General features: G+C 36.5%; 2 protein-coding genes and 2 non-coding genes across 5 annotated transcripts; all 4 read right to left on the bottom strand.

Moving 5' to 3' along the window:
* Positions 1-1,132: 1,132 nt before the first annotated feature.
* LOC113505656 lies at positions 1,133-8,440 on the bottom strand. 2 transcript variants are annotated; one of them, XM_026888459.1, is made up of 7 exons: positions 8,232-8,440; positions 6,342-6,486; positions 5,169-5,323; positions 4,719-4,850; positions 4,164-4,283; positions 2,420-2,518; positions 1,133-1,267 (listed from the first exon to the last, which is right to left on the bottom strand). In XM_026888459.1, exons 1-7 carry the CDS (start codon positions 8,322-8,324, stop codon positions 1,142-1,144), a joined length of 870 nt encoding a protein of 289 aa, XP_026744260.1. In that variant the 5' UTR covers positions 8,325-8,440; the 3' UTR covers positions 1,133-1,141. The 2 variants fall into 2 exon arrangements, with proteins under 2 accessions (XP_026744260.1, XP_026744261.1); XM_026888460.1 differs by having other exon boundaries at positions 6,342-6,474.
* Positions 8,441-12,204: 3,764 nt separating this feature from the next.
* LOC113505587 (60S ribosomal protein L32) lies at positions 12,205-14,520 on the bottom strand. Its single transcript, XM_026888375.1, has 3 exons — positions 14,335-14,520; positions 13,392-13,501; positions 12,205-12,414 (listed from the first exon to the last, which is right to left on the bottom strand). Exons 1-3 carry the CDS (start codon positions 14,447-14,449, stop codon positions 12,235-12,237), a joined length of 405 nt encoding a protein of 134 aa, XP_026744176.1. The 5' UTR covers positions 14,450-14,520; the 3' UTR covers positions 12,205-12,234.
* On the bottom strand, positions 12,758-12,886 carry LOC113505733. The gene has a single exon (XR_003401657.1). It is a non-coding gene; the product is annotated as a small nucleolar RNA psi18S-841/snoR66 (small nucleolar RNA).
* Positions 13,630-13,758, bottom strand: LOC113505732. Its single transcript, XR_003401656.1, has one exon. It is a non-coding gene; the product is annotated as a small nucleolar RNA psi18S-841/snoR66 (small nucleolar RNA).
* Positions 14,521-14,652: the final 132 nt, after the last annotated feature.

Below are 14,652 nucleotides of genomic sequence, written 5' to 3'. Positions count from 1 at the left end.
GCGTGATGGTTTATAGCCTAAAGCCTTCCTCGATGAATGGTCTATTCAACACAAAAAGAATTTTTCAATTTGGACCAGTAGTTCCTGAGATTAGCGCGTTCAAACAAACAAACTCTTCAGCTTTATATATTAGTAAGTATAAAGTATAGATTATTGTTTGGAGTTTCAGAAAAATAAATTTTTGGTAACGTTTAAGAATTACAAATAACCAAATACGACCATTTAACACTATGTTTGTGAGTCCCACGGTGGGCGCCATTATCGCCTCTTATACAGGTAACGAGCATTGATCACCACATTACTAATAGTAACAGCTAGAATCTATATTTCCTCTAAATTTCACACAAACTGCCACCGTTTTTTAGTATTTTTCTCCTGATTTCAATTTTTTTTTATGACAACTACACCCGCCGATCATGAAGATGAGATAATGACATAATGGGATTTAGCAAACATTTGAGTCACATGCACAATCTAAGAAGAAAACTCCAGTTCTAAGCTACTTCCTCCTTCCATCGCTTGTCATTTCACAAACATTCAAGGCACATACACAAAGACACCCAGACTCAGAACAAGCATTCCTGGATCACAGCAATCATGATCATCGTCAATCTTGTTCCTATTCTTCTTCTCTTTGTATAAAAATGAATAGCTGTACGTTAGTCTCGCAAAAACTCGAGAACGGCTGAACCGATATGTGTTATTTTAGACTTGAAATATTCTTGAAAGTCCAGGGAAGGTTTAATCAGTTTTAGAACATGGAAAAATTGCAAAACAAAAATGCACATCAACTGTTAGGAGGTACTTAGTTCGCCGGGACTTCTAATATATAAAATTCCCGTGTCACGATGTTAGTTACCTTACTCCTCCAAAACGGTTTAACCAATTTTTACCAAATTTTATATGCGTATTCAGAAGGTCTGAGAATCAACTAACATCTATTTTTCATACCCCTAAATAATAAGGGTTGCTCAAACTAAAAAAAAAAAATATTTTTTGGACGAAATTGTCTGTTTTAATTTTTTTATAATGGCGTATTAAAAATAAATACACATAGAAAAAAAAATCGGCAAGACAACGTTTGCTGGGTCAGCTAGTAAAGGTATAAAATAAAACACAGTGGTGTCATCTCTCGTATATTCTAAGCGAACTTGGAGCATTGCTTGCGCAGAGGCGGCGGCGGCATCCGCAGCGAAGCGACGTATGTCTTCGTGTTGGAGAGCTCTTTACGAAGGCGGATGATGTCCAACTCCGCTTGTCTCTTACGCTGTGAATTAAGATAGTATTATGGCAATAAACTGGCTACATTCATGTGGTAATACAGAATTGAAAAGCATTGCCATGCACCGACAAGAATTCGCACGGTAGTTTTACGGTGTACGTAATTGAACTTTTCCGAAACGGATCAACTGATTCTCATGAAATTTTGGGTGCAGTGGTTTGGGTGAGAATTGAACAATTTATATTTTTCATACCCTTGAGATAACTTTTTTTTGTATGTGATATTATTTCTTCACCAGATATTTCAAATAAATAATTTATTTGACAAACATCGTTTGCTGTTTCAGCTAGTATTTGTATACACGGTGATTTTTTAGTCGTCTTACAAAAGCAGCCCAGTTCATGTATCCAATGACTAGAACACGTTCATGATAAAAAAAATAGGTATTTATGAGATTTGAAAAAAAATTAAATGCAATTTTTATTCAATATTATGATGCAATTCGTAGTTTTTTAGAACCACAGCTCTGTTGCGAGCGCGGTCCGAGCCTTATAACAATGGTGACGGGCGCGGGCGGCGGCGTTTTTATCATTTTAAAGAGTATATTTCAGATTTCTCTTGTTTAATTTTCTTCGTACTTATTATCTTAGTTGATGATGAAAAAAAAATAATCACGCCTAGGGGTATTTTACGTCGGATAAATGAATTGGGCTGCTTTTGTAAGACGACTAAAAAATCACTGTGTATAATAAAACTTCGTTGCTTGTCAGACTCGCGACGGTGTGGATCCTGTATAAATAGGACAAAGGAAAGCAAAATTAAGAAAAATATAGCCATCAAATTCACCGTCGCTGCTTATTTTTATTAGACAACAGAAACTCATCATCTCTTATAAAAACTTTCAACCGGCTAGCTATCTGCAATTTAATACAAATACAATGGAAAAAAAAATCAAACCTCAGACAGGACTTGAACCTGCGACTCCTGAATCGCCAGTCGCTTTCCTGACTAAACTCCCTGAACAAGAATTTACATTGTTAATTACATAATGCCACGTCACATAGTGGACGTGCAGCGTTGAGCTATCATCGTTCATGACATGACCTCTGGGCTCAGTACTGGCATAACACTAGGGTATTTATTTTAACCTTTGGGTTCCATACCCTAAAGAAAGAGAAAACATTAATTACATCTTACCCGTAGTTCCGTAGCGAGACGCGCCTCCACCTGAGCCACGCGCTGCCTCAGCTCAGCAATGTCGCGCATCAGACGCGCGGCTGCCAGCTTATTATCAGCCTATACAATAACAACCTCATTAGAAATCAAATTGACTGAATGGATAGCCGAGTGGTTGAGGTCACCACGCCAAACCCACTGAGCGCGACGTGTTAGTGTGTTGTACTGAGTCTGGGTGTCTTGTATGTGACTTGAATGTTTGTGGAACTGCCCGCAACACAAAGAATTGGTCAATGAAGATGTCGTTTAATCAAAATCTTCTCTGCTTTTATATAAAACATTCCATAGATAAGAAAAGAAGAAGATTCAATTTTGAAGGTTTTGGCACAGTTTGGGAAGTCTCACAGCTGGGCAAAAGCCTCTCCACTCTGCTATTACTTGTCTCTCTTATTTGGATCCTTTAGGAAAACAAATATTCTGCCAGCGTCAAGCACATGGCAGCATTAACATAGGAAGAAGATTTAAAGAAATATTTACCAAAAACACTAAATTCAAATACATTTGGCTTTTAATTTTGTTTCCACTTACCTTATTGAAGAAGTTAGGACAATTATCTTAACCTCAAATATTTATTTACATTACTTTGAAGAAGATAAAAAAATACTAACTTAACTACCTACCTAATCTCTTATCTACCTACCTAATCTACTTATAATCCAATTTAATTAAAAAAATAATATCCAATTATTATAAGCAACTATTTTTAGCAAGGCTATAAAACGTGTTTCGACAATCGAGTAAGTATCTACATAATATTCGGCGTTTGAAAAAACAACTTTTCAATTTATTCAAAAATAATTTCTTTATTCCTTTTTATCAGTGACCCGTAAATCTCTACTCACACACGGTTATCTGATCCCAAGCTAAGCAGAGCTTGTGTTATGGTAACAACACAACTGATAAACTTACTTATATATTTCTAAATACATACATAATATAGATAAATTACACCCAGACACCAGAACAAATGATCATGCTCATCACACTACATTTGTCCTGGGCGGGAATCGAACCCACGACCTCCGGTATAGCAGTCAGGGTCACTAGCCACTAGACCAACAGGCCCGTTATTTCCCATCTCATTTCTTTCTAGAGTCAAAAAAAAGACCTGACTAACAACCACAAAATTCGAAATCATCCTAGCTTTGTCCTCACTATGTTGGGCTCCCAGTCTAACCGGCTTCAGCTTTGTACAGTTACTGGCACGGATCTTGAGCTCTGACCTTCATCTGCGCAGAAGTGATTTTTTGTGTCCCTTTTGCGGTATGAAGAGAGGCGCGGGGCGGACTGCAGTGCAGTGATTGCGTCGCAGCGCATCACGTCACAGCCGTCACTCGTGTTGAAATTCGTTGTTTGCTGCAGTTGCATGCAGCTCAAGACGACGAGTATGCACAATTGATTGGCGTTTTATTTTACGATGCGCAAAGTGATCCCCACTCTTCCGCTGAGCGCTCAAGATCCGTGCCGGTACCTATACCAGTGTTTTTAACAAGGAGCGCCTGCCTAGAAACCGTTTGTAAGTGGTGTCTTACAAAAATTAAAAAAAATCACATATCTTTGATAGTTACATTGGGTGCCTTCATTAAGATTGAACTAGCAACCTTGTGAACATACTTAAAGTATTTTTTTCCGTGAGTTTTTTTTTTATATTTTGTTTAAAGATTTCCAAAGCTCTGTCAAAACACGTTTTATAAATACTACTCACGTTCCTAGATGGTGCATTCTTGGCAACATTTCTGCTAACCACATTAGGCAGGTCTGCCATAGAACACTGGTGGAAGAGGCTGTCTGGCGGCGGGCATTTCGTCACCACTCCCTGGATAGCCTGTGAGCATTTTAATCCAGCTTACAAGTATGTCATACACTATAAATTGCGATTTTGACTGGTCCCACGGTGGGCGCCATTACCAAAACTGTTAAGACCACCACCCTGTAACTGTCCCACTGCAGGCATCTCATACAGATAACTGACATTGATCACCACGCTTGTGAGTGAGTCCCTACTACAGTGAGTGAGTATGTTAGCACTACGCTTGGTAGCCCCATGGTGGGCGCCATTACCGAAGCTGTTAATTTCTCACCCATTAAAGTATTCGCTAGACTTAATTTGTCCATGCACGCATGTTATGGGATCCACGTCTGCTATGATTACCACGTCTATGAAAGCTATGCGAGCTCAAGGACTGCTTTCGAAGACTGCTTGGGTCAACCCAAGAAGTCAAAGTTCCTGATAGTTATATAATAGTTATGACGTCATCACCTGAGCGACAGCCGCCCTGGCGTGTTGGAGGTGGTGGTTCTCCTCCTTCTCCAGGTGCCTCTTCAGATGCTCAATCTCTGACACAATGTTGAACTTCTCTTTTTCCAGTCTGTGATTGGCCTGTTTCAATGCCTGGAATTGAATGAAGTCGAAATTATAACCAAACTTTCTTGTAGTTTATTGATCAGAAATTATAAAGATGTAGAAATGACAGCCGGGACCCACAATTTAATGTGCCTTCCGAAAGACGGAGGAACTCGTTATGACAAAGATGGTCACCCATCTACGGACCAACCGCGTCTAGCGTAGCTTAACGTATGATCGATTCACTTATGCAGTTATAGCTTAGCCACAAGCTCCAAATATGTATATTATACAAAATAATAGAAACTGTTTCATAAATGTTTTTTACAAATAAATGATCTTTTATCTTTTATATGAACTCCTTACTTTCATCCGTTCCTTCTTCTCGGTGTGGCAGTCATCTATTCTTCTCTTAAGCTTCCTTCTCAACTCGTCCAGAAGATTGGAGAGCGTGACTCTGTTCGACTCCAGGTCTACGCGCTGTTGAACGATCTGATTGATCGACGTCAGCAGCTTTATTCCTGTGGGAAAAACAGTAAAACAGGGTGAATAGAGGCTGTTTTGAGGTGGATAGAACCAGAGAATTTATTAAAATTTGGACGTTTAACAAGACAAAATATAAAGGTTATACGAAAATTCTCAAGTATTTCATAAAATAATTGTGTTTAAGCATTTTTGTGTAAGAAAATATTCATGAAACCCCCAAAAAAATAATAACTTCTATTTACCCCTTGAAACTCTATTCACCCCGTTTTACGGTATGTCGATTAGTTTTTGGTACCATCAAAACCATGGGACTCGCTCGCCCGCCGCGTCAGCTCATGATTAAGGACTCCGGTTGGGTCCGAAACTTGACGGGCAATCCCGATACATACGCGTCAGTAGTTAAACCGTCGCATCATTAATTTTTTTTCTGAGCTCTCTTTCACTTTTTATCTTTTTAAATGAATTCATTGTTAATGGCCAAGGCTGTACTTTTTTTTTATAAATATAGCATTTGTGCAGCTTGGGCCTTGCCCCCTTTAGATCCACTGGATCCACCCGTGATTTTAATACCTAAATACAAAATCAAAAATCAAAATCAAAATGTATTTACCTAGCTGTAGTATCTAGCCCTAAAACAGGAGATTAACAAGCGTCATATATCAGAAGTTCATAACTAATGATACGAATAAGAAGAAGAAGAATTCGGGAAGAACCGATAGTGGCGGCCTTAGGGGGTGGCGAACAGGGCAACCGCCCGGCGCCCGGGGCCTCGCTCTTGACGGGGCTTCGCGCCCCTAATATTTTTGAAGTTAATTAACACTTGTAACGGCAAAGTCAAATAAAGTTAGTTAACTAATTCAAAGGTAAGGCTATCTAAAACAAAGCTCGTTGATTTTTTGAAGTAGCAAGTACGCAGATCGTTTTGTTAAGACCTACCGCCCGGGGCCTCGCAATGGGTACCGATAAGAAGTTCCTTTAAAAACTTTACTCTTTTACAACATACTTTCTCGGTTACTCTTTTGAAAACTTTTTCTAGAAGAAGAGGGTACTCACGTTGTTCATTCAGCCGGTACCTCTGCGCTGCTGGCTGGAACACGCAGACGTCGGGGCTGGGGGCTCCGGAGTCGTGCATGGGGCAGGACTGCGGCCCGTACGGGGCGCTCGAGTCCGTGGAGTTCCCATAGTCCTGGGACGAAGACTACTTGGATTATGTTAAGAGGAACCTTATTTATATTAACTTAGATTTTTCAATCGCCACCTACTAAAATTATCGCCATATTAATTTTTATCTGATGAATATGTTTGACGTTTGGACAGCTTTTGTCTATAAAATATGACAAACGGCCATATTTATTCCTCAGATAAATTAATATGGCGATAATTTTAGTTGGTGGATGCGGTCTACTACTAGGTATACAAATTTATTTATTTTGAGGTTAATTAGATTTTTTTGATATTAAAAGTACCTAATGTGGATATTATTCATTAAAATAAAGAAAAAGCTTCCTGGAAGAATCGTATATTAAATTAAAAAGAACTCATTAAATGGAGTCAGTCACCAAAGAGAAATTATGTAATTAATTATCAAATTTATAGAAAAATTTAAACAAATAAAAACTGTTTTGGGAGATGAAAGTCCACCTGCAGGGCGAAGACCCGCACTTCTCCTTTGACTTTTTACGATCACAATAAATCTGAGCTATTTAACAATTTGTCTCGAATAAACTAGCACACTTCTCTAAGAGTAAATTACATGACACACTCGCACACTTAACAAATTAATTAAGATAAATTTAAGTAAAAAAGACAGCCACTGCAATAATAATTAAAAAAATATAAAATCATCTTTTTGCACTTATTTTTAATTACCTTAACGACCGCATAATCCTTTTTTATCTGGAATTTAGGTGTCAACCAATACTTCATTTTAAGAACGGGCATTTTGAAATACCAAGATGGCGGTCTTCGCCAGACTGCACTGATACTTTTCAGGCAAAAAGAAAAACGAAAACTTGTTATAAATTGTTGAAAGTTTCGTTTATTTCTTCGTGAACATGCAATGCAGATATTAAAGGTTTGTCATGGCAATATGGATATTATTTCACTATGTAGGGCAAAGGAATATTTAGGTCAATGATTTTCTTAATAAATTTTGTTTTAATTTGCATTTGTTTTGGTGGGAATTTATGTTTTTATTAGTATTAAGTGGTTGGTGGTTTATTAAATTTTTGAATTTTGAGTGGTTAAGGTCATCACGCTAAACCCACAGTAAGTGACGTGTCGCGGGATCAATCTCTGCTAAGGCCTATTGTTTGTTTGATCCTTAAATGCTTGTCCTGAATCTGGTTGTGTTTATGCATGTGCCTTGAATGTTTTTGAAATCTGGCGGCGTTTGTTTTTTATTACGCTTTTGTTAGCTCCACCTGTACCTATGTTTAATCTTAGGCAAATGTGATGTAACACAGAACAAAAAGAATGAATGAATTTCTTTTTTCATTTAAAAAATATGTATTTTCTTGTAAGCTTAAAAGTGGTGCTAAACATTAATTTAAGTATGTATTCACTATAGTTGCGCATTTTCACGAAATCCCTATGGACAAAAGCAGACAAAAAACACCATAGGTTTATGGGTTTTTAGGGTATTTGGTTTATAGGATAAACAATGAAATACGCAAAAAAATGAAAATCGCTGACATTATATAATTTTCCACAAGTTCAAATTAAGTGCTAAACAATTTAAAAAACTAAAAAAACACTTTCCCGCGTAAATTACTGTCGTGTATTAGGTACACAGATAATAAAACTCATAATTAATATTGCTTATAAACTGCTGTGAAGGTTAGAGACTCTTTATGCTTAATCTCGTTATAATTTAGTATGATTTTATAATAAGTATTTAACAATAAAAATAATTTTAAAAACTTATGTGAGTTAGGTACTCACAAGTGATTTGTACTTTGGCATCTCGTCACTAGTGAATCTCACAGAATGGTGTCCTCGCGGCATTTTTCTTCTAGAATTAACGCCCAATGACATTCTAGCTCACCCCATCTGAAAATAAAACCGATAAAGAACGATACGGACTCATGAAGCTGAGGTTTTCTTACAACAAGGATACACAAATAATTGTCCAGCAAAATGTATGACCTTGAAAAATGTTAATCTTAATCTAAATCTTTATCATTAATATTGTTATATCTTTTGTATTTTAATTTGTCTTTTGTATATCTTTTTATTAATCTTTATTAGAATTTGCTGTTATAGCCGTAAGTTATAAGTAGATCAGTGTGTTAATTTCATTAATTTTTCGTTTATTGAACATTGATGTAAATCTGTTGCCTCTATTTCAACAAATTATAAAAAAGAAGATGATTTTTCTTTTAAATAAATTAATTACTGAATAAAATATGTTGACTAATATCATAATTACATAATTAGAATATATTTTTTAGGCTAGTGCTTTCAATTAAAAAAAAACTTCGTGACATGGATGACATTTGAAAAATTACGCGGGAAACTAAAACTACTTATTAGATAACCGTTAATTACCACGCTTACTACTTTTGTAGCTCATTGTAACACTTTAAAACCACTTTTATCTTTTAAAATAACGATACGTTTAAACCGTTCTATATTTGGCTAAACTGTGACCGAATTCTGCGGAAATATTCGCCAGTCTTATGCGACAGCAGTCAAACGTCAAATATTATACGGAGTGCTTGTTTTTTGTCTAAAATTTAACACTTTTTTTAATGAAACTAGATAAGATTAATGGTTATAAAATGTTTGACCTTTTTCTATATATTTTGTACTATTTTCATTATTTAAAACACATTACATTTCATTTATCTAAAATATGTACGCCATTTTACTTCCTCCGCGGGCTTTTTAGTGTATATCTAGACTTCATTATATCGCTGCAATTGACTTTAGTTGATAAAATTAGTTAAAACCTCTTATAAAATAATAAGAATTGTTAGGATCCTGACCAACCAATAACAATTGTGAAGTTGTGATCAGTATTCGCAGAGGTGTTTGAATTACACAACCGATACTGCAATTTCCTTTTTTTAATTTGACAACAAAAACGCAAAACTGAATTCAATCAAAAAACTGATGCTCCAAACTTGATAAAACTCTAGGGGACCAAATGACAGCTGTTTCACGTTATACTAAAAATAACAAAACTCGGTTCATCCATTTCAAAGTTCTGAGGAAACAGAAAATAAACATGTTTTTCTTAATGTTTGTTACCTCAAAACATACAGACAAATTGCGAACCTCCTTTTTAAAGCCGGTTAAAAACATGCCTTTCGAAGCACCCTGTATATGCTAACAAGCCCGTACTTGGTACGAAAAGGCGTGCATCATAAAAAAATATTATCATAACCCGAGCTTTGCCAATGATCTGCCATTATGGACGATGTCATGTTGCCATACACATGCGATGTAACTCAACTGGCATCTGTCACGCGTGCCAATATATTGGCAAAGTTATTTAGTTACCTTTCAGGGTTCCTTACATTTTAAACTTACCAAAATTATCTAAAAATAAAACAAGAATTACGACTCCATTGGTCAGAATCTCCGGAATTTAATTGTAGCGTCGCGGTTTCATAAATCTTATCTTTGTGACTTGCGCAAGGGTACCCAAACTCAGAACAAACATTCGTAAATCACACAAAAGATTGTACTACGCGGGCATCGAACCCGCGACACGTCATGCTGAATGGGTTTGGTGTGGTAACCCACTCGGTTATCCGTACAGTTGTCCGTCCGTCTGTCTTTCATCGGACTAACGGACAGAACATTCATCATCATCATCATCATCTCAGCCTATCGCCGTCCACTGCTGAACGTAGGCCTCCCCCAAAGAGCGCCAACCATCCCGGTCCTGGGCAGCCCGCATCCATCCGCTGCCAGCCACTTTCTTCAAATCATCGGTCCATCGTGACAGAACACTACAAACCGTTAATGACCTCTGAACTGGTAAATGCTTGATAAACGCAAAATGGTTTGAGTCAAATACCTACAGGTAAATAGTTTATCATGTATGGCCGTATGGGTTAACCTCAAAATACGCTTAATTTTTATCTTTTCGTCTAAAGTAATCTGAAACCACCATATCTTTTATAAGTTGTAATTTTTCATTTTTTTTAAACTGTCAACTAGTTCCAGTAAATCTTTCCGACATACCGACTTTTTTTTTGTAAACTCCTTTTATTATAACACAGTTATAAAAAATTAAAAAATATGCAAGCAAACGTCAAAGATTTTTTACTTTTTCTCTCTTGGCTTTTGCTGCATAAAGCGGTCCCCGCAGTGACAGGGCCGAACAATAAAATATTATTCGCGATCACGCGAACGAAACACGCACGCTACGTATTTTGACTTAGATATTATGTAATTTACAATATTATGTATAGATATTTTGCATCCAAGTCACAGAAATTGGGTCGCTGAGGTCAATTTTATAGAAGTTACCTAATTATAAATTATGATCCGTGATTTAAGTAGGTCGAAAGTATTCAATAATCAATCCTTTTTCCATTGGATGATGTATAAAGGTCTTTATATTCTTGCTTGATATTTCCCTTTTAAGAACACCAAAAACTACTAGTAATCTCACAGAGAGAAGACAATTGCTATAAACTTTTGTGCAGGCATTTTTTTCAATCTTTCAATAACTTCATTAAAGGGGTTTTGTTTTAATATTGTGTGACTTTTAATAAACAATTGTCGATGGCTTCTTTGTGTTTTTATTTGTTTCCTAGGGTGTAGTAAATATCATAGTCAATAGTAACAGTTTACTCCGTCTTTCCAGTGACCATCCTTCGTATTTGACTAAGAAAGTCAACCATTCATATCTTATTTACTTACCTTTACCTTATAAGGGCGCATCAAATCGAAGTAAAAGTTATACCTCACAGGGATCCTCATGGAAAGATAACTCCTCGAGGCACGACGTAATTCTAAGCCTGAACCACCGTGCAGCGTCTCCCGTTTCGGCCGGTGCGTAGCAATGTGTTGCAATTTATCACGCACTAGCTGTTGCCCGCGACTTCGTCCTCGTGGGTAGAAGATATAAGTTATGATTTATACCTGCTCTATTTTTTTCACATTTTCTTTTGTATCTTCGCTCCTATAAGTCTCAGCGTGATGGCTTATAGCCTAAAGCCTTCCTCGATGAATGTTCTATTCAATTCATTCTATTCAGACCAGTAGTTCCTGAGATTAGCGCGTTCAAGCAAACAAACAAACTCTTTAGCTTTATATATTAGTATAGATTACTCCACAGATCCTGCCTAGAGTTAGGTGAGGTCATATGCTCTAATAGCCTTTTCCTAACTATCAGGTACTCTTAATTCTACTGCTGGTGATGTGCAATTGCAAAGCCCACTTTGTAATGGTCAATCCTTTATAAAAGAGCAACGGTCACCTTAGTGTTGCCCCTCCGGACGCGGTATTCCGAGGCGGCAGTGGGTTTTCTCGTGATAGCTTTGACAACTTGAGTGCGATCTACTTCCCCAGTGTTTCGGCTTATGATGAGGCTGCCGGCCCCTGCTAATTCAGTGTGTATCAGATTCAGTCCTAACAATAGGTGAAATACGGTATAACGTCGGGACTAAGACCATTCACCTAACTTCAGTAAGAAATACTGTTCACCATGATTACGAAGTAACTATTTAGTAATCTGTGACCATGTGCAAATGCAAAATTAAGATATTATGTAGGTACTCCCAAAATAGACAATTTTTAGTATTAGAAGTGCTCTTCCTCTCTCCCATAAATATGCTATGCTGTGCTCGATTGATTCCCAAAATGTGTCTATATTGCAACCCACCAGCTAATATAAACTAACAAATATAAAAAATAAAAGATTTTGAGTATTCAGTATTGAAATAAAAAACGCAAGTGTTTTTAAAACGTTTTAATTATCCTTAATTTATTCGTTCTCCTGGCTGCGGAGGCGGGCGGCAGAGTTGGTGACTCTGATGCTGAGCTGCTGCGCGCGCTCCACAATGGTCTTCCGCTTCTTGGAGGACACTCCGTGGGCGATCTCTGCGCAGTATTTCCTGTTCTGCATCATCAGGATCTCGAGCTCGCGGACATTGTGGACCAGGACCTGTAGACAGACCGGAATTATATTTAGTATGTCATAAATCTTGTATTGGACAAATATTTCTGTTGGAATAAGGAATCTATGACATGAACTAGTCTTCAGGTATATTCAATAACCATTACTGAGTAAAATATAGAGCTTAGGTGTCATGCTGTCCTAATCATAAGCAAGTGGAATATGTTACAAATTGGCTGTTTTTTATGAGTATGACACTAAGGAATTGAAATTTGTGACAAACATTCAAGTCACATGCACAAAGACAGCATGGCAGCCCAACAACAATGGATTGTCAATATAATTTCCACTTCTATTGATTTGAAAATTATTTAAATACTAAATGCTTTCAAAAATGTTTCTATCAAGATGACCAAACAGCGAGATGCAAGCTGCCAGGAATAGGATGTGATAGATTTGTTCTAGCAAGGTAACAAATTGTAATTATCATATGGAATGAATAACACAGAGTGCCCTTGCAAATTGTTTCAACAATTTTTTTTGTAATTAAATGAAAAATCTAAATAATTTAGGTTAAAGAATTAAAAAAAATATCATTTATCCAGTTTAATACAATATTGGAATATAATTCATAAAATAAATATAATTTAAAGCCTAAGAATGGGCAAGAATATTAGGTACTCTGATTGAGAAGTGAGAAAACAAGACTTTTTTTATAACTGAAAAGACTATTCAGCCCAACAGTGGGACTTAGAGACCACTGCTTAGTAGCAAATGGAACTTTAACAACAGTACATCTTCAAGTACCTGGAGCCTTCTGCCACAACTTATACTAACATTATTAAGGAAGGTGTGCATGAGAGATGCCATGTATTGAACTCCCATGCTGCCATAACTATAACAATATCATTTTAAGATGTGGCAGTAGGCTTACACTGAAATTAACATGTTGGGAAAATGTCAGACATAAGAACTAAATACACAATGGACTTTTTAAAATATAAAATGATTGAATTTAGTCTAACCTTACGGAAACCATTGGGTAGCATGTGACGGGTCTTTTTGTTTGATCCGTAACCAATGTTTGGCATCAAGTATTGACCCTTGAAACGCCTGCGGACCCTGTTGTCAATACCTGGAAGATAATAATAACAAATAAGTTGCTATTTTGTTACATGAAATATAATTTGTTTCTATTCAAAGAAAAACTGAGATTCTAGAATGTAAAACATTTTCAAGAATCATATTTAAAAAACCAAAAATTTAATGTTTCTATCAAGATGACCAAACAGCGAGATGCAAGCTGCCAGGAATAGGATGTGATAGATTTGTTCTAGCAAGGTAACAAATTGTAATTATCATATAGAATGAATAACACAGAGTGCCCTTGCTGTAATTAATTAATATTCATGCAAGGAGGACCACAATCTAATATTTAATTAAAAAAAGATTATTGCCAGACAGGTGTTTTAATAGGATTTTCGGAGGGAATATTAAGAATGTACCATGTAAATAAAATTAAAAAGATAACAATGGGGTTCTAATTAAGATAAAGATTTAAAAAATGTTTCATGATCATAATGTTTGGATCTAACCTATAAGAAAATTGTTGAGTATCGTATCATTGCAATGTTGACATACGATACCGCCAATGTTAACTTAAAGCTGGATTAAGAGGTTTTAGCATGCGTTCTCCTTTACATAATAACGTTTTTGGTGATAATATAATAGGTAAGGAAGAAACACATGAAAAAAATATATGATTTATTGCCTCGTTTTGGTCATCATAACCTCGACAAAAAGGAACTTGGGATTCAAATCATAAAAAGTGTGCAATAAAAATAAAAGGGATTTCCGATATTAAATAAATACAGCAATAATTTCAAAACAATAAATAAAATATTAGTCAAAATAAGGTTATTCAGCATGAACGGCAATGCCGACAGAACACGCGTAGTTATTACATACCTCTGGGTTTACGCCAGTTACGCTTAAGTTTGTCATAGCGATCTGATTGATGGCGGATAAATCTTTTCGTCCTCTTTTTGACGATTGTCGGCCTGTATACAGGGCGGATAGCCATTTTGTATGTTTCTTGATGAAACGGGGCTGTGAACCACGCGGTGACACGGCCACACGAAAAGGAAAGAGGAATAGACAAGCGTAGACATTGCTAGAGTTGAAGTTTGTTTTCGTTTAGTAAGGAGTAGCCTTGAAAGCAAAAAAGTAAATTGTAATTTGATTAGTGTCTATGGTTCTCAAACCTTTATGCAGTTATCGAGAGTC

Source organism: Trichoplusia ni, chromosome 26 (assembly GCF_003590095.1).
Source record: "Trichoplusia ni isolate ovarian cell line Hi5 chromosome 26, tn1, whole genome shotgun sequence".
NCBI classification, from domain to species: Eukaryota; Metazoa; Arthropoda; class Insecta; order Lepidoptera; family Noctuidae; genus Trichoplusia; species Trichoplusia ni.
Note: the sequence above shows the minus strand (reverse complement) of the source record. Positions and strands in the feature narration are given on the sequence as shown.